Genomic DNA, 19366 nt, shown 5'->3' with positions numbered 1-19366 from the left:
TATGCTATTAACATGGATGATGTGAGTTTGTTCACAGATTCATCCTTTTTGTTTTTAGCGAATTTGGATTTGTATTGTATCGATGTACTCTATCAATTTGAATGAATGAATATCGTTTACTTTTGTAAAAAAAAAAAAAACAAACAAACACATTATTATTTCATAAACGTGCAGTAGAGCATTTCATTGTATCCCAGAGCACTTCTTCCAAACCTTATGCCCTTTCCCTCATAGAGTTGTCTTCCATTGCAAAAGAGTGTCCAGTCTCCTCCAAATTTGATAGACTTATATTCATCCTCAAATTCCAATTTCAACAACCAATAATGTCATGAATCGTTTAGAAGACCAATATCTTTACACTCTTTGTGGATGATGTCGTAAAAAAAATCCAGCATAAATGAAAGTCCAAGGAAAAAGAAAAATAAAAACACATTAGACATGATAGTAAAGAATATTAGCTGGTTTGCTAAAAAAAATTCTAACTTAAACTTAGATTGCTCAAATACCAGATAATCAGACGTAACATCATCAAGAGTAAACCATTTGGTTATGAAATACTTGAAGTTACATTACAGTTTTAAAATGGCTAATTTAAACTTAAACAACCAAATTGTACTTGTTTTGTCAAAAAAAGAAAGGCTTGATTGTAGTTTTGCCCCTCTATGTTTCAAGAAGTTGCGATTTTGACCCCCTAACTAAATAAACTACAAAACCGCCCCATAAGTATTGACTTTTTTGCAGTTTTGGCCCCAGGCCAATTTTGACAAAGTCAATGCACACATGGACGCCACGTGTGTATTTATTTATTTATTTTATTTATTTTTTAATTATTTTTTAATTAAAAAATAAAAAAATTATATATATTTTTATTTTTTAATAATTAAAAAATAATTAAAAAATAAATAAATACATAGGTGGCGTCCACGTCAACTTTGACTTGGTCAAAATTGGCATGGGGGGCCAAAACTGCAAAAAAGTCAATACTTAGGGGACGGTTTTGTAGTTTATTTAGTTAGGAGGCTAAAATCGCAACTTCTTAAAACATAGGGGGCCAAAACTGCAATTAAGCCAAAAAGAAATAAAATAGTTGACAATAGCAACTTCAGGTTAAATTTGCATCTACCATAAAAAAATAATCACTTACACATAAAAACTCAAATATCTAGAAGTACAGCACACATGAACGTTACTAATAACGGAATTCTTGCTATGATGGATATATCTAGAATCTAGAAGTACAACACACATGAAATCAACTAATAAAAGAATCCTTGCTACAATGGATAAATATGAGAATAAATTATAAAAATAAGTAACATGTAACATGCATCTCATAATTAAAATAGTCATCTGGTATCTATAAAAAAACAAATCAGGTATCTAGTCTTGGTGAACACAAATAGTCTTACACAGACACAAATACAAACAAAATCATTTAGGCACATACACATTAATAGGAAGAACTACAAATACAACAGGGTATGTTGTAGCAGCTGCTACTTTAGTGAATTAGTTTTCTCAAATTGGTCTAACAACAAATTTACCATATTTGCAAATAAGACAGCCAATTAAGAGACAAACAAATCATGTGAGTTGTATTAATTCGCTCTGGAGATATTACGATCACTAATACCAGCTAAATATGCAAAAAAATTATACAACAGAGAAAATAGTCCAGCCACAAAAACTACAACAAAATATACCCAAAATTGAAACTAATGATGGCTACAAACACTATCACAACCTATATAAATCATCAAAACTAACAACAGTACTATAAAGTCATGATCACAATAGAGATCACATTTATCTCTAGTTAGATGTGTAAGAGTCGTCTTTATAATGTCAACTTATAAAGAATAAAGAACTGAATACAAAATGCATAAAAACTCATATGCCATCCCATTGTAAATGCCACGGTAAGGAAATTATCATGCTTACAATAGAGTATATCAATATCACACCATAAAATTACAGAAATTGAAAACATATGTGAATAAGCTAAAGATTGAAGAATAGAAAGAAAAAAAAATGTGTTTTAAAAATGAGCAAATGATTTAATCTACATGCAAGAAGCTATCACAAATCAAATTAAGTAAAAGTAAGAAACAATAAAATAAAAAAAAAGTGAAATTTGAGAAGTAAATCAACTCAGCGACAATAAAAAACTAAACTGAAACCTAAAAAAAATGCAAGAAGTGTACCATTGTGAAACATACCATCACTGCAAGCTGCTATAGGTAATCATCACTGCAAAAATTGTCACCGTGAGATACCGCAACATTGAGCCAAAGCAGTTAATCACCAGCGCGTAAACTATCACAACAAGTTTTCTGCCAACAATATGGATTTTTTAGAAACTTCATTTCAGAAAGGAAAGAATAAAAACCAAGATAGATGGAACAATCAAAAAGATGGATTAAAGAAGCAAACAAAATGAACAGTTTTTCAATTCAAAACTTAAAACCAATTACCATAAAGATAGTCTTTGCAACGAAGAACTCTAACTGAGAAATTCAACCCAAAATAGTTTTGTAATTGTACGCTCACTCATTTTGCACGTTCACTTTCTCTGCCTCAAATTCTGAAAATAAAATGCCCAACAAAAAAGACACCACATAATTAGACAAAAGCTATAAAAAACGAAATCAAAACAACAAAAAGGAAAGAGGAAATTCTGAAATAGCTGAAGGAGAAATAAACCTGTCAAAGTGTCACCTTCTCATCAAAGCATCATTACGTTCTCCATCACTCGTTTGAACTCAATCCTAGCAGCAGTACCATCCGTAAATTAAGGGAAAAAACCAAAATTCATAAATCTAAAAGAGAAAACAAATAAGATGAAAGAAATGGCGGAGGAGACTTTATGCAATTGCTACACAGTATATATTAATCTTCAGAAAGTACTTTCCCTTAGCCTTCTTCTGAGATGAAGATTGACCACTAATATGAGCAAACAACTCAGTTTTAGCAAAATGAGCTAAAATTCACCACTTTTAGCAACATGAGCAAACAACTCTTAGCTGCAACAGAAAATTCAATCGTCCTTTTCCTTTAGTGTTCTACAATAAAGTTAACAATAAATTGTCTCAAAATCAAATTAACAACAAAATTAAGAAGAAAACTCATTACAGTAAAGTGAATAATAATAATAATAATAATAATAATAATAATAATAATAATAATACACGCACCATATTAGCATCAATAGATGCATTTTGCGCATCCAATATATCCTGAACCTTCCGTTTCTTCAATGGTTCCAATTCATTTAACCTAGCTTTCTCACGCTTACTAATCTCAGGATTAACACTTTCATCCTACATTAACATTGTAAAAATAAAAATGAATATACGTAAAATAAAATAAATTAAATAATGCTGATTCTGACTTAACTTTTACCTGATTTTCATCCTCTTCGTCAACGCCGTCATCATTGGCGGCGGGTTCATCTGGCACATCCTCATCGTCGGAGCCAGCGGAGCGAGCAATGGCTTCGAGTTCTTCTTCGTCCTCTTCTTCGATCTGATCGTTAACGTTCTCAGCCTCTTCTTCTTCGGATGATGATGAATTGGAGGCGCTAGAAGCGTGTTTTGTTGTTTTCCAGTAATGCAAACTTGTTTCAACTTTCAAGGTTAAGGGAAAAGAGAAGGTGAAAGAGAGAAGAAAAGGAGAAAATAGAGAGACAAGGAAATAAAATGAATAGAGAGAGAAAGATATTACCAAACATAATTAACTATGGAGCAGTGCATGCACAAATCCTAAAAGTTTCATCGGTTATACAATGTTAATTAATGCAGCATTTGAAAAGAGAGAAAATATGGTCATGGGAAAGAGTGCAAATATGGTCATGGAAAAGAGAGAAATTTTGAATATGCATGGAGAACACAAAAGTCACGCTGATGGATTGTGGGAGGGGAAATTAAAATACATAGTGGAATGGTGATTAGGATTAAAATATAGAGGGAGTTAATGCTTGCAAAGTGGAGGGAAAAATTAGGGTTAATGATAGCTTTAGGGGATAAGATTTAGTAAGTAAGATTGACAGGAATTAAGATTGAAGATGGTTTCTGCAGAAAATGGAAAACCCAAAATTGAAAAACCTTGTTTTGAAGAGATAAGATGTATCGTAAATAGAGGAAACAATAATTTTGGTTTGAGTCACGATGCATATTAACCTGGTAGACAGTTATAAAGCCACCTTAGTGTCCAACAATTTTCACAATACGGCCAAATTTATAGCAAACTTCATAACAAAATTCGGCTAGCCAAAATTATAGCAAACTTCATAACAAAATTAGGCTGGCCAAAATTATAGCAACATTGATAACAAAATTCGGCTGACATTAAGTAAGATGATCAATGGCTAAAATTGAATGGCGCCTAAATGTGCCAGATCCAATGGCTCAGAAAAGTGGAGGGAAAAATGGGGGGAAAATATTAGGGTTAGGGATAGCTTGGGGGGATAAGCTGAAGTAGAGATAAATATGAAATAGTTGTTTCGGAAAACAAAAAAGATAAATATGAAATAGTTCTTTCGGAAAAATAGGGCTATAGATAAATATGAAATAGTTGTTTCGGAAAATAGAAGAGATAAATATGAAATAGTTGTTTCGGAAAATAGAAGAGATAAATATGAAATAGTTGTTTTGGAAAATAGAAGAGATAAATATGAAATATGATCAATGGCTAAAATTGAATGGCACCTAAATGTGCAAGATTCAATGGCTCAGAAAAGTGGAAGGAAAAATGGGGGGAAAATATTAGGGTTAGGGTTAGCTTCAGGGGTTAAGCTTTAGTAAGTAAGATTGTCAAAAAAAAAAGGCCACAGGAAAGACATGAAATTGGTTAAAAAAAAAGTGTACAAAATATTGTAAAAAAAAAAAAAGGCATGAAATTAGTGCGATGAATTTTTCTAGTATTGTGTACAAATTATTGTCAAAAAAAAGGCAAGAGGATAGCAAAAATAAAAAAGGCAAGCGGATAGGAATGAAATTGGTGCGATGCATTTTTTTAGATGGAATTTGTTATGTTAAATTAGAGCTAACCTAATACAGCAAATGAGCGGGAAAAAATTAGGTTAAGTTGCTGCAGACTTAACAAAATTAATAAATAAGGATTATTGTTTGTTTCTTTTTATTGAGAAATCATACCATTTTGTAAGATACTATAGATAGAGGTTTGAGTATGGGGTACACAAATGATGAAATATGAGAAATACTTGTATGATCACGGACACAAATAAAAAAAATGTTTAGGTACACATATAAATGAAAAAGAATTAAAAGAAAAAATAGTTGAATGATGTGACTAAATTCTTTTTTTCTTATTTATTTTTCTCCACTTATATATGAGTGTGTTTAGACATTTTTTATTTGTGTTTGTGCCCAAGTAAGACTTACTCCTAAAATATATGCTACATTAGGGAGATGAGACAACATGTTAAGAGGTAATCTCAAACTTGAAAAATAGGCTTGCAATGTGCATGGTTTTGAAGAAGACAAGGAAGGTGATAAGAAGGAATTTTATCTATTTTCTAACTATGAAAGTTAATGATTAGTAAAACACGATTTTGCATCATCCTAATCATTTGATACCTGATGGACGAACTTGGCAAGTGCGCCAAATTGTAACTAGGATGTTGTATCGTTCTCCACATGTATTGTCGTTCAACTCAATAATTAGAAAAACTTATTTTAACGGAAAAATAGTAAAAGATGATTAGAATTGTTAGGTTTAATTGCACTGCCCAATCTGATATTAAGTTTTGAGATCAGATGATTAACGGCGACTAGGGTTTCCTAGAATCCCCCCTTCGTCCTTGAATGGAATTAACCTTTTGAGAAATTAAACAACTTATTTCGTGATCATTGGTTTAATGTGCCACGACGATATTACTCGTTCTAAGTTCCTAGGTTAACTTGTGTAGGACCAACTAGAGGCGTGTACTACACTAACAAAGGAAAAGCATATTGAGACAACACAAACTTAACCTAAAAAAGTATTAAGTCATCAGTGCCTACTTTTACGGAACAAATCAATTTACAAAGTTACTCTCGTAGTTAACCAATTGCGAAAAGCATTAAGAACAGACAACGGTTTAATTTAAATCTCAACGCAACAAAAGAAATAAACTGGAAAAAAAACTTTATTAATAAATTCCAACAAATAAGAAGGGGTTCATCAAGGAACCCTAATCAAAAGGTTTAGTTGCTCATAACAAACCCTCGACGTGTGAAACGGCCCCGATTGTGGTTTGGCGATGGTGCGGCCGTGAGAGGAAAGTGCACCACCGAAGCCGGATGTCTACATCTTGATTGTGATGATTGGATTTGAGGGAGGTGAGGGAGAGCAGCGGTGGAAGGCGGTTGAGGAGAGGTGCTGCGTTTTAAGGTTAGAGAGAGGGAAATCGGCTGCGTTTTTTCTTCCGCTAGAGTAACTAATTCAAATAAACAATAAAAAAAAATGCTTCTTCAAATGAAGAGATGAGAGTAACTTTTCAAAAAAAAATATAATTTTTAGAGGGGGAGAAAATAAGTATCAAGTGAGGAAGATAATTTTGTGACAAAAAATCTATTTTATATAGTTGTATCCAAACAATTACTTTTTCAATGAAGTGATTGTTATTGAGATAAACAAATACAAAATTAATTATGTTTTTTCATAAGATCTCTAAAAAAAATCTCTAAATTTTTTAATGTCAAAATCTTTTTTTATTCCATAATAAGCGAACAATATATTTAATTTACATTTATTAAAAGTAAGTTTTACTATGTTAATTTGTTTTTATGTCACTTGGAGTCTGTTTGATGCAATAGAACTACATTCCTATGATTTTTTTTTTCTATTTTAAGATGCAAAAGAACTACCTTCCTATAAGTTTTTCTTTTTTAGTTAATCTAATAAAAAAATGACAATTGTTTAAATATTTAGTATAAAAATAATATTCATAAAAATAAGGTGGTTTGGTTGTATAAGAATCGAAATCGATGTTTGAAGAAGATAAATTTTAATTTTAGTGTTCTAATTTGATTTTCAGATTTTATGGTTTAAGTATGACTGGAAGGAAACGGGTTGTGAACCTTATGAAGAATTGGATAATAAGAACACTAATCAGAACACAAATTAAAACTATTTGAAGATAAGATTGAATGTGAGTAGTTGTAGATGTTCTCACCTTTAATAACCATCTATTTATTCTAGAAATATTTCTAATAAAAAATATTAATAAATACATTTTACTTGTCAATAATGTAAAAAAATATATATGGATGAGACAATTATTGTCGATACTTAACAAAACAAGATTTTCACTGAGAAAGTAAAAAAGATAAAAACACTGGATTATTTCTGATTGATACAAAATAACATAACTTTGAGAAAGTTACAAAATATTTTCCACTTATAGATTATACACATGATTAATATTTATTACAAGCATACAACTTCAGAAAATTTCACATTTTCAAGATTATTTCTTTTGCATAAAAAATTTATATTTGTTTTTTGTTTCTCTTAATGTCATATTATAAAATAATATTTTTTTTACTGTACCAAAAAATACAATATTTTTCATTGTTGTAGATTATTAATTATTATAGCCTTCAGAAATATGACTATGAAAAACACTAGTTAAATGATCATTGAGTCATTAAATAATATAATTATATAATTCATACACGTGACTCGTAACAACATGTTTATCATTAACAAGATCTTTATTATTTTTATTATTATTACATTTTTTTAATCTACCATGAGTTCAATAAGAGGCAAGTTAATGGGGTCGCTCATGAGTTAGCTCAGGCAGCCCCATTAAATCCTAGCTCCCATATTATAAATGATGCACCCTCATGTATTTGGCATATTTTAGCTAATAAAATGCAATGAATTTCTTCCTTAAAAAAATACCACTTTATGTAATTAATAACAACTATTTATTAGGGACCGACCAAAACCCAGAGGACTTTGTATCTGATTGGTAATCTAGGAAAATATATGAAACATGTTGTAACTTTAATGTAAATGCTATAAATGGTCAAGACATGTGGCCTGGAGTGGAGTGTTAGGAGATGCTTCCACCTATGTTCAAAAAAGGGCCTTGAAGACCTAAGAAACTAAGAAGGAAAGAGCTTGATGAGCCTGTTAAATCTCAGGGAAAGTTTACCAGAGTTGCCACCAAGTACAAGTGCACAAGATGTGATAAGTTTGGTCACAATGCCAGAGGTTGCAAGAGTGAAACAGTTAACCCTGAAGCACAAAAGAGAAAGGTATTTGGATGTTGTGTATTTGTTATATTTTTTCTTAGTTATTTGATGATACATTTCTCAATTTATTGATTTTCACTTTGACAGAGGAAACCATAAAAAAAGAAGTAAGCAATATTCAACAAGAAAGTCGAACACAAACAGCTCAAACGGGAATAGTTCAAGATCAAACACAAACTGCTCAAAATGAGGGTCAAGAAGAGGTACTAGTTCAAGTCATACACAAGCAAGTCAAACTGGGGGCATAAGTGCAGTTCAAGGATCCACACAGGAAAGTAAAAATGAGGGCATTGGAACACTTAACCCTGAACCACAAAAGAGGAAGGTAATTGGGTTAATATATATTTTTTATTTGATTTTTACTTGAATTAATGACAATACTTGAGTTAATGTATCTTTCACTTTGTATCTTTCATTTTGACAAAGAAAACCATCAAGGAGAAGAGAGGAGGCACAAGCCAGTCAAACTGATGGCACTGGAAAAGTTCAAGGAGAGGAGGCACAAGCAATCAAAGTCATCCCATTGTCCAGCTGTATTAACAACCATAGAAATGGAGGGAAATGTGAGTAAGAGAAGGAAGATAGTGAAAACTTCAATGTGTGGAGATAAATTCAAGCATTCTGCACAGTACCATCCAGTTACAAAACCACCTTATGCTTTTATGAAAACCTACAGGAAACCAGCTACAAATGCATCCGCAACTGTCAGACCTTTACCAAATATGTCCACAACTGTCAAACCATATGCATAGGTTCACACAAATGTTGAGACTGCTAGAAACTCAACAATTGTGTGTGAACCATCTGCAACCATAAACACCAAAATCAATTCTACTCCAAACTCAAAAGTTGTTGTGAAGCCTTTTGCAATAGTCCATACAAATGTCAAGACTGCACCAAACGCACACATTGTCATTAAACCATCTGCAACCGTCAATATAACAATCAATAATGGGCCATATTCTCAAACTTTTGTCAATCTATATACCATTATGAAAACAATTATAAAACTTGTCTTGAAGCAACCTCCACCAAATCCAGCAAACCCAACATCTAAAAAGATTGATTTTTCTAAGGTGAGGAGAAGTGGTAGGAATGTTTGAAAACCAATGCTAACTTCAAAGGGTTTGGAAAAGTAGATGATGATCCAAATGATCTAAAAGGTGATGACAAGGATGTTGACAAATCTAAAAATCAACCTGCTACAAGAGTTGTTGGTGAGGCTAGACATGGATCCTGTCTAGGCCTTAAATAAAAATGACACAATCAAATATGCTTAATTGGCCTAGCCTTTAATTCATTTTGTGATGGTATTTTTGTGTTATCTGTTTTGATGTAATATGTGGCTTGGACCAAGTTGTATTTATTAGGTATGCCTAATTGGCTTTGAAGGTGAGAAAAACACAAGAAGGGGGGTTGAATTGTGTTAGCTTTTTCTTCTTTTTAAACTAATTCCAGAGTTCAGAGTCAGATCCTGAAGCAATGTTTAGAGTATAATGCAGCGGATAAAGTAAAGATAGAGAGAGAGAGAGAGAGAGAGAGAGAGAGAGAATAGAAAGACACAAGTAATTATACAGGTTCCTTCCACAATCCGGAAGTAGTCTTGTCCCCCCTTGCACTTCCAAGGAGAGTTCATTAAAATCAGAATCTGATTACAAATGCTCAAGCACACAAGCAAGAGACTTCAAATACTCAAGCACAGAAGCAAGAGATCTCCTACGCTCAAGCACAAAAGCAAGAGACTACTAAACAAACAAAATTACACAAAAAGATGTTTGGTTTGAACACTTGTTATACAATCAGTGGTGTTCACAATACAAATCAGATACAGACTCTTAAGACTTTAGAATTTCAAAGATATGAAAGTTTATAAGAAATTCTAAGTGAACTGATGTGCAACAATGTCAACAGAGTTTTTACACAAGTAAATTATTGTTGAGTCTCTACGAATCTTCAAGTCTCATTCCTTTATATAGAGGTATGAAATATGCATTGTAGAAGTGCCAGCTCATCAAAAAAGTTGTTGAAGCTTGATTATCACCAATGATATGTTGCTTGATTGGGTTAATGTCCTAGGAGGGAACAATTTGAAATCCATTCTTTGTTTGAAGAATTAACCAGCGTAGACATAGTTGTAGCAGTACCATGTGCAGACATGTAGTGGAGTAGTGGTTGTACAATTGTCCTTTTTCTGCACTGTTCAGTGGATAAGCATCCAATGCCTTCTAATTCCTCTGAAATAGTCGTTGCTCCAGACTTCTATTCCTTCTGCAAACTTGTGTCTTCAAATAACCAATTTTAACTAACTCGAGGTTCTTGACTTCAGACTCTGACAAACTTCAGACTCTGGGTGACTTCAGACTCTAATGGTCTTTAGACGCAGACTTGCAACAAAAGCTTCCTTTGCAAATTCCTTTTCTCTCATTTGTCCTTTCAGAACTAATACCTTGTTTTAAGACTTATAAAATTTTTAGTCTATGGTCCTGCACACTTGAACAAATATTAGCATATCCAATTGAACTTTTAATACCTTATTATCATCAAAAATTAAGGTGGCAAATGTTAAACACATTTTGTTCCAACAGACTTAGCCTTGAACTAATTTATATGTTTTGATTTGGCTATTGGCTTAGACTAAGTTCTATTGACATTGTATGACTTAAACCATAATGTTTCTATTTCAATGTTATTTGAATGTTCTACAAGTTATTATAGAAAATTGTTAAATTCTTACAACATCAAAAATCACTTTTCATTTAGATGATGGGTTACATAAACTTTGTTACAATCAGATTTTGTTTCATTTAAATAGAAATACAACACTAAAAACATAAATAGACACTTAAACACTACATCACTTGCATAAACCCTAAACATAAACACACTAATATAGTCATATTACAAACTGTCATTACATAACAACCAACTTAAACCCTAAACATATACACACTAACACTCATGGGCGGTTTCACCACCTGGCGACCCCGGGCACTCGTCGGGCTCAATTGATACTTTCTTCACATTAGACCCAACCATAGTCAGTAATTCCTTGCTGCTAGTGAAATTCGTGCGTACCGTTTGCCGCGTACCGTTTGTCGTTCTTTTCCATACCGAATTTGTGAAAGCGGCGATGAATATGGATGAATAGCTGTTATGCTATTCTTTTCCGACGAACCAGCGATGAATATGGATGAATAGCTTTTATGAAGTTGGAACCGGTGAAAAAATGGAGTGAAGCGGTTTTGGGTGAAACAGGGGAAGGTGAAGGTCGTTTTTAAAACCAAGGTGAAGTAGTTTTGGGGAAAGATGAAAAGAGAAAACAATTATCTACCGTTAGATGCTTTTATTTTTTAAATGAAAAAATAATAATAAATTGGTTAATGTGTTGGTACTTAATAGAGCAAATTTCTCTCCCCCACCCACGTCACCTTATAATGTAAAATATAAATTAAATTAAATTAGACCGCCTTCTCTTGTGACCCTTTATAATATTTCTTTTTTATTTAATCTTTTTGTTATAAAAAAAGTTTTATCTGATTTTATTTTTTAAGTATACCAAACTTTGTTAATAGTATAGTTATTAGTATATCAATACAATATTAATATTACGAATCCAAGTGTACCGATTCTGCATACCCCATCACGTACCGAATACTTTGTAGATTGCAAACTACGTACCACATATCGAACGAATTACGAATCTAATTATCAAGACTAAATTGCGCAACAAGATCAACAATGTGTGGTTCAATGACTTGATGATATGTTATACCGAGCGGGAGATATTTAAGTCACTTGATGATGTTGATGTTATTCGAACATTCACCACAAAGAAGTCTCGGGGAGGGCATTTACATCCTAATTTTATTTAGCACGCTATTGGTAGGTTATATTTAATCCCTTTAATTTCAAATTGTACTTTTGTTGAAAAAATTACGAACCTCTTTTATTCCGATTTATGACTATTTATATATATTATTTCACATGTGAATTTACGACAAATTTTTTGCCTAAGCTCTATAGAATTCCTGGCTCCACCACTGCTAACACTACTACATCACTTTCTTGCATAAAACATCGGAAAAAACACCCAACTAGCAACCATAATCCACTTTAGCCATTCCACTTTCTTTTTCTCAACCAACAACTTTTGCTTCCACTTATTTTTCTTCATGTCACAAATTCCTTGCATAAGATCAACATAATTACCCTTCTTTTCTTTAGACTCCACATCACGTCTTGAACCTCCTTCCTTTGACTCAACAGTCAATACGTTTGATGGCACTGCAACCATTGGCCTTGTACCAGGACCAAGCATATCATCCCAAATCAACAAATCACAGTTACATTTTTCTGCCAATTACGACTCTACCAAAATCTACGTCCCTGATTCTCACGTGTTAGCAATGTAGATCACTACAAGAAATCATCGATTTAGCTAGGAATTATACCTAGGAATCCAGCTTCCTTGCTACATAAATTGCATACCGAGGAAAGTTTCCTAGGTAAGCATATTTGACCGTTTGACCATGCTTAGCGAGGAAATGGAGGTGGTTACCGAGGAAATATTTCCTAGGTAAGCATATTTACCGTTTGACCACTTAAGATGATGCTTAGCGAGGAAATTGAGGTGGTTACTGAGGAAATATTTCCTAGGTAAACACGTGGTACAGCTTTTTGCAGGAAAAGGTAACATTGCAGCTGTGTGTTAACGTGGAACAGTGACAAAAGCCTGGCAGATTTAATTGATGTAGCAGGTGAACGTTGAGTGCACAGTTGTGTTAATTAATTGGGTTCTTCTGTATATATGTGTGTGTGTCTTTCATTTATATTTTCATTTTCAACACTTCTTTACATCTTTCAGAAAGAAAAAAAAAACACTTCTCATTGCAATTTTATTTTTAATATCTCTACTGTATTTTCCATCTCTCTCATTCAACAATTGTTTTTGCATATTTTTTTCCACATAAGGTAACTATTTTTTTAACTGATTTAAACTTTTATATTTATAAATAAAATATTAATGTAATATATGTTATATTATTTTTTTGTAGTTAATACTTGGTTCCATTTTCTAATACAAGTTGTTGTTGTTGCTGCTAGCTGCTACTTTTTCGAGCTGCATTGTTATCAGATTATATTTTTTGAGGTTAGTTTTTCTTATTTATTTAGAATTATTAGTAAAAGAAAATGTTGTAATTAGCATTAAAACTATTTGTTAATAACTAATAAAAGATGTTAGTAAAATTGTTGTTTTTTTAAGGAAGTAAAATTGCTGTTTTAGTTATTGATTAAAATATTAGTTAGTCAAAATAATGTCATGTTAGTAATTATTTTATATATTTTTGCTACAAAAGTCACGAGGAAAAAAATATTTAGTTATTTTTGCTGGTCCTTTTTTTCTTCTAGTATTTTTTATTTAATGTTAGAACAGTTAGTCCCTATAAAAATAATTAGTATTTTAAAAAAGGTAGGTTAGTAACAATGTTAATTAGAAAGAAAAAAAATAGGTTGTTACTAAGAAATATGTTAATTAGGTTGTGGTAATGAATTTTGTCGATAGCATGCGTACGTCATGCTTATTATTGTCTCGTATGACAACGAAAATAATAGAATAGTATAAAAATTCATTCTTTGAAAAATATGTTTTTGAAGGAAAAAAAATGTTATTATTATAAAAAATAATAGTCTAAATATGTTATTTTAACGATATTGTTATTAGAATAGAAATATGTATATAAGTGTTTTTTTTTTTTAAGGAATATGTATAGAAATGTTGGTTGGTAAAAAAGTTAATTCCTAAGGAATTAGATTGTTAATTAAAAAGAAATATGTTCTTATAGAAAATATAATTAATTTGAATTAATTTCAATGATGCAGAAGATGGATCAATATATTCTTCATCGAAGTTGGATGTACGATAGAAAAAGACCGGGGAAAAGGACCCTTAAAGCTCAATTTAAGGAAGGAATTCGTGAATTTGTTGCTTTCGCCATGTCGCAAGATATTTTTAGAAGTGAGGGAGGGATTAGATGTCTATGTCTTAAATGTACATGTAGGTTGATTGAGAGCCCAAAAGTTGTCATAAAACATTTAGAGGATGTTGGTTTTATGGAGGATTATTATGTGTGGAGACATCATGGTGAACAAGAGTCGGATGAGTTTGATGTTAATATGCAGACTTCAAGCAGTGGAGCAGCGCATACAGGGTGTGAAAACTTTGACCTGATGGAAGATATGGTCGGTGACGCTCTCGGGGTGAATCTGTCTTACAATGATGGCATTGAAGAGGAAATAATCCCGAATGAGAAGGCGTTGAAGTTTTACTCAATGATGAAAAAAGTAAACAAACTGTTGTTTGAAGGGTCGTCTGAGTCGAAGTTATCCATGTGTGTGAGGCTATTAGCTGGGAAGTCAAATTGGAATGTACCCAATGAATGTGCGGAGTACTTCACGAAAATGATGAGGGATTCGACTCCTCTACCAGAAAATTTACCATTAAGTTATTATGAAGCAAAGAGATTAGTGATGAAGTTGGGATTGGAAGAAAAAAATATTGATTGTTGTGTTAATGGGTGCATGTTGTTTTACGACAACGAATTTGGTAAGAATGATGGCGCGTTGGAGGAGTGTAAATTTTGCAATTCACCAAGGTATGAAGTGAGCGGCGATGATGTTGATCGTAAGAAGAAACGAGTCGCAGTCAAGTCAATGTTTTACCTGCCAATAATACCAAGTCTGAAGAGATTGTTTGCATCAACACACACGGCTGGTCATATGACGTGGCATTATTACAATAAAACTAATTCAGAGGTGATGCAGCATCCTTGTGATGGAGTGGCATGGCAGCACTTTGATGCAGTACATCCCGATTTTGTAAAAGATCCACGTAATGTGAGACTTGGATTATGCTCTGATGGATTTACTGTGTATAACACAGCGTGGGCTAAGCCTTATTCTTGCTGGCCAATAATTGTTACGCCATATAATCTTCCTCCTGAGATGTGCATGACAAAACCTTACATGTTCTTGAGTTGTATTGTACCAGGACCGTCAAACCCAACTGACAGTATTGATGTGTTTTTACAACCCTTAGTTGATGATCTGAGAAGGTTGTGGGTTGGTGAAATGACGTACGATATTGCGAAGAAGGAGAATTTCACATTGAGGGCAGCTTTAATGTGGACTATTAACGACTTTCCTGCATATGGCATGTTGTCTGGATGGTCGACTCATGGTAGATTAGCTTGTCCTCATTGTATGAAAGATACAAAGGCATTTTACTTGAAAAACGAAGGAAAGAATTCGTGGTTTGACTGTCATCATTGCTTCACACCAGAGAATCATGAATTTCGGAGGAAGAGGAATCAGTTCAGGAAAGACACAGTAGAAAAAGATGGTCCACCTCCTAAGATAACATCAAATGAAATATTCCGTAGAGTCAGCACTCTATGGAGATTTCCAGATGTTGGCCAAAGAGTCAGATACGAAGGATATGGTGAAGAGTCAGCACTCTATGGAGCCTGCTGGGCGTGAATCAAATTGGTGACGCAGGGGTATACATTTATTCTTGGATCATGGTTTTTGTTCCTTATGGGGTCCGTGTAGGTGGCTCTTTGTTGGTGTATACCTTAGCCTCATTATTTTGGTTTTGTTTGGTCTGTTCATTTGTAGGCTGTTTTTTATAGTTCCTTATCGCGAGTTGTTGGTGCTTCTCTCACCCTCTCGACGATGAATAAATTTTGCTGATTCAAAAAAAATAAAATAGTGCTTAGTTTTTGCGGCATATGCAAAGTCATTCACTTGAGGTAGTTGCTTAACTCTAAACATCACATAGTTCTTTTTGAATTTTGTGTTTACTTGTTTACAGGGCCGTCCCTAAGAATTCGGAGGCTCGGCTCTGGGAATGAAAATAGGCCAATGATAAAATCAAAACGTATTTTTTTTAAAAGAGCAATGTTCTATTTATATTTTGTAAAAGATAAATATAAGGTGTCGTATATATGCGGTACACCCAAAGGTTAAAATGACTACCGTATACATGAGGAACCCCCCACCTAACACCAAAAGCAAGAGGACCTAATTCTAATAGGCCTAAAAGGCTAAAACAAGGGGACTGAAAATGGTTGGGGGTATTAAAAAAAATTGGAGGGCAGTAGTACTAGTGGGTATTAATTTTTTTTTTTAGGCCCATGGCTGAGGGAGGCCCAGCTCTGTTGAGCTGTTTGCACCCCCTCAGGGCCGGGCCTGCTTGTTTAATGTGGCTTCTAAATTTAACTAGTTTATACTTATAATTCATTTATTATTTGTTTTTGTTGTGAATACTTGTGTATTGGAGATTTCTAACTTAAACTAGTTCATACTATATAATAATTCACTTATCAATTAATTAATTCATGAAAGGTTTATATCATTTGATAGTTTGTATGGATAAATGTGATAATATCTTTCTAATTGAAGTAATAATCTCAATTGTAAGTGAACAAGTATGTTACACTAGTTTTCACATTTTATATACGAGTGACCAATTAAAGTAGTAATATCAATTTATAATTTTTTGTTGATATCTCAATTTTTGGTTGATACCTTTGTATTCAACAAGTTTAGGGCCATTTAGCTGAAACACTGCTGCTACGGAAGTTTTATAAACCCTTTTCTCTTTCTCATTTCAAGACCAGTATGATATGGATAATGTTTTGGTTATTTGTGGACTAAATTGATGGCAGTGATATGTTTGATGCTCAATTCTTATGCTTCTTATTTCTCCATTGGACTTGACACAAAAGCAGGGGTGATGAGAGCAGGGACGAAGATGATGATGATATAGATTAACTTGTTATTGGATTGAAGTGATTATTAAGTTTATTTTCTTAAATATTTATTTTCTTTGATTCTCTCTGATTCTCTTAATTTGTAGTATACTGTATGTTTTTGTATTAAATTACAAACAACAATAGGGTGATAGGGTGCAATGATGATACATTAGAAGTGAGATATAATTTGTCGTAGTCTTTTATTGGAATTTATATCAGATACTTCCAGTATCATGACTTGAACGAATAATAGTACAAAATATAGCTTGTAACAAGTTGGCTTTTATAAAACAAGAGTGTGCATTTGCTAAGCGTCTAGCTAGTTTCAATGCTTGTAGTCTGATACTGTAAACTCCTTCATTGTATTATGACAGCTATGTCTAGGAAAGAAGATAAGGGCAAGAAGGTTGCAGAGCCTAGTAAAAAAAATCAAAGTATACAATTACAGAGGAAGTCGAGCCAATTTGGGCAAGAAGGTCACAGAGCCTTGTTATTCGTGAGCCTAGTAGTGATGGTCGACCTCCACACAGATCTCCTTCACCGACATATCCACCTCCACACACGGCTCATTCCACGGCATGTCCATCTGCCCATCGTGATACTACTCCATCTCCTAGTATACCTGGAGTTTCTCCTAGTATACCTGGAGTTTCTTTCACTTCAGTTACTACGTTTGGTGTTTTAATCCTCCACTCTATACACACTCACCAAGACATACTACCACTCCAATCTCTGCAAGGTCTCTTGCTCCATCTCCTATTATACATGGAGTTACCATGTTAGGTGTTAATCCTCCACTATACATACCAACCTCATCTCTGCAAGGCCTCCTACTCCATCTCCTAGTATAAATAGAGTTTCATTCCCTGGAGGCACTATGTCTAGTGTTACTCCTCCACTACATACACACTCACCAGGATATAGTAACACTCCTTTCTCTGCAAGACCTCCTACATTATCATCAGAACAATTAACAGATGTCCGTTTTTTAGAATCGCTTGGTATTAATGGAGGATTTATGTCAGTACCCGAGGTGCAGCAACATCAACAAGAACAAGAGCAAGAACAAGAGCAACAGCAACACTGTGAGCAAGAACATCAAAGCCAACAACAAGAAAGGGAAGCAGCACGACAAAGACGAGTGAGACGTCGCTACTATGAAGTGGTACCAAAGTTCAAAAATCATTATATACTCGAAATTAAGGGTGACTCGTAAGTATTAACAAATTAATTTGCTACTTACTTTCATTTCATACTTATTTCTTTTTTTTTAAAGTCATATATTAATTATCCATTTAAATGTTCAGGTTGGAGCCATTGAAAGAAATTGGGGATAAAGTTTTTAAAGAGTTTAAGGTAAAAAGAAATAATTAAATTTTTATTTTCTATGGGGTTGATTTAAAAAAAAGAAATTTTTAATAATTAAATCTTTAATCATTATATTTATTTTATCTATGGTTTATTTATTTTTTTGCAGAGACACTGTGTGTGGGATCCTCAATATGAATCTGATGTCGAGCGCATTTTTCATCGTTTAGCAAGTACACGTCTGTCATATATGTTATATGATGAACGGAAGAATATTGTTGAAGACGGTTCTTATCGCCCTCATTGGATGGGCGAAGAAGATTGGCGTGCCTTGTTGTCCTATTGGGCAATTGACAGATATAAAAAGCGCTCCACGGCTAATAAAAGGAATAGAGCAAGTTCTAGACAAGCTCGCCACACACAAGGTTCTGTTACTGGTGCAACCCACGCGAGACATATGGTAAAAGTATATGAACTTTGTACATGTTTTTATATATACGTATATATTTAATTAGTCAGGTTATGTAATTAATTAACTTTTTGTGATAAATTAGGCAAAAGATCTTGGAAGAGATCCCTATGTAGACGAGCTTCATCGAGAAAACCATATTATACATGGTACGGATGTCTACGTTGATGATCGCTCCTATAATACACAGGTGAATTTCTACTTTGACAGTATGTTGGGTGTTGTGTGATGTTTTTGAACTTTCATTACATTCTGCCAGGAATATTCATGTTACTATTTTTAGTTTTCTGTTTTGTTTTATTTTATTTTGCATCCGAAACCATAATAATAACCTGGCCCTGTTCAAGCTTGGTGGCTTAGTTCAAATCAATTATTCTTCTCATGTCTGTTATTTTATTAAGAATCTTATCAGTTTCAGTAAATTAGCCAAAGACGAATAGGTTATTTTGTGGGGATAGGAATATCATTGTTTCTTTACTGAGTTGCTTGATTCATAAACTGAATTTTTA

At 33.2% G+C, this 19366-nt stretch overlaps 1 protein-coding gene, 1 long non-coding RNA gene and 1 pseudogene across 2 annotated transcripts; 2 read left to right on the top strand and 1 right to left on the bottom strand.

Annotated features, from left to right (window-relative positions):
• On the bottom strand, positions 1-3041 carry LOC146948887 (uncharacterized). The gene is made up of 4 exons (XR_015025363.1): positions 2704-3041; positions 2475-2584; positions 2220-2333; positions 1-361 (listed from the first exon to the last, which is right to left on the bottom strand). It is a non-coding gene; the product is annotated as an uncharacterized LOC146948887 (long non-coding RNA).
• A 10162-nt stretch (positions 3042-13203) lies between these two features.
• Positions 13204-15803, top strand: LOC146948886 (uncharacterized). Its single transcript, XM_085748443.1, has 2 exons — positions 13204-13416; positions 14148-15803. Exons 1-2 carry the CDS (start codon positions 13300-13302, stop codon positions 15801-15803), a joined length of 1773 nt encoding a protein of 590 aa, XP_085604569.1. The 5' UTR covers positions 13204-13299.
• A 1644-nt stretch (positions 15804-17447) lies between these two features.
• Positions 17448-18296, top strand: LOC146948885 (uncharacterized; annotated as a pseudogene).
• The last annotated feature ends 1070 nt before the right edge of the window (positions 18297-19366 follow it).

The sequence above is a fragment of the Medicago sativa genome, chromosome 2 (assembly GCF_051527215.1).
Source record: "Medicago sativa cultivar Bolivia chromosome 2, Bolivia_mono, whole genome shotgun sequence".
Classification (NCBI taxonomy): Eukaryota; Viridiplantae; Streptophyta; class Magnoliopsida; order Fabales; family Fabaceae; genus Medicago; species Medicago sativa.
The sequence above is the reverse complement of the archived record's forward strand: the minus strand, read 5'-3'. Positions and strand labels throughout refer to the sequence as shown.

Coding starts and splice junctions, on each gene's coding strand:
- LOC146948886 (XM_085748443.1), top strand. CDS start 13,300: ATGTTATATTATTTTTTTGTAGTTAATACTTGGTTCCATTTTCTAATA. Junction 13,417..14,147: donor ATCAGATTATATTTTTTGAG/GTTAGTTTTTCT, acceptor TCAATGATGCAG/AAGATGGATCAATATATTCT.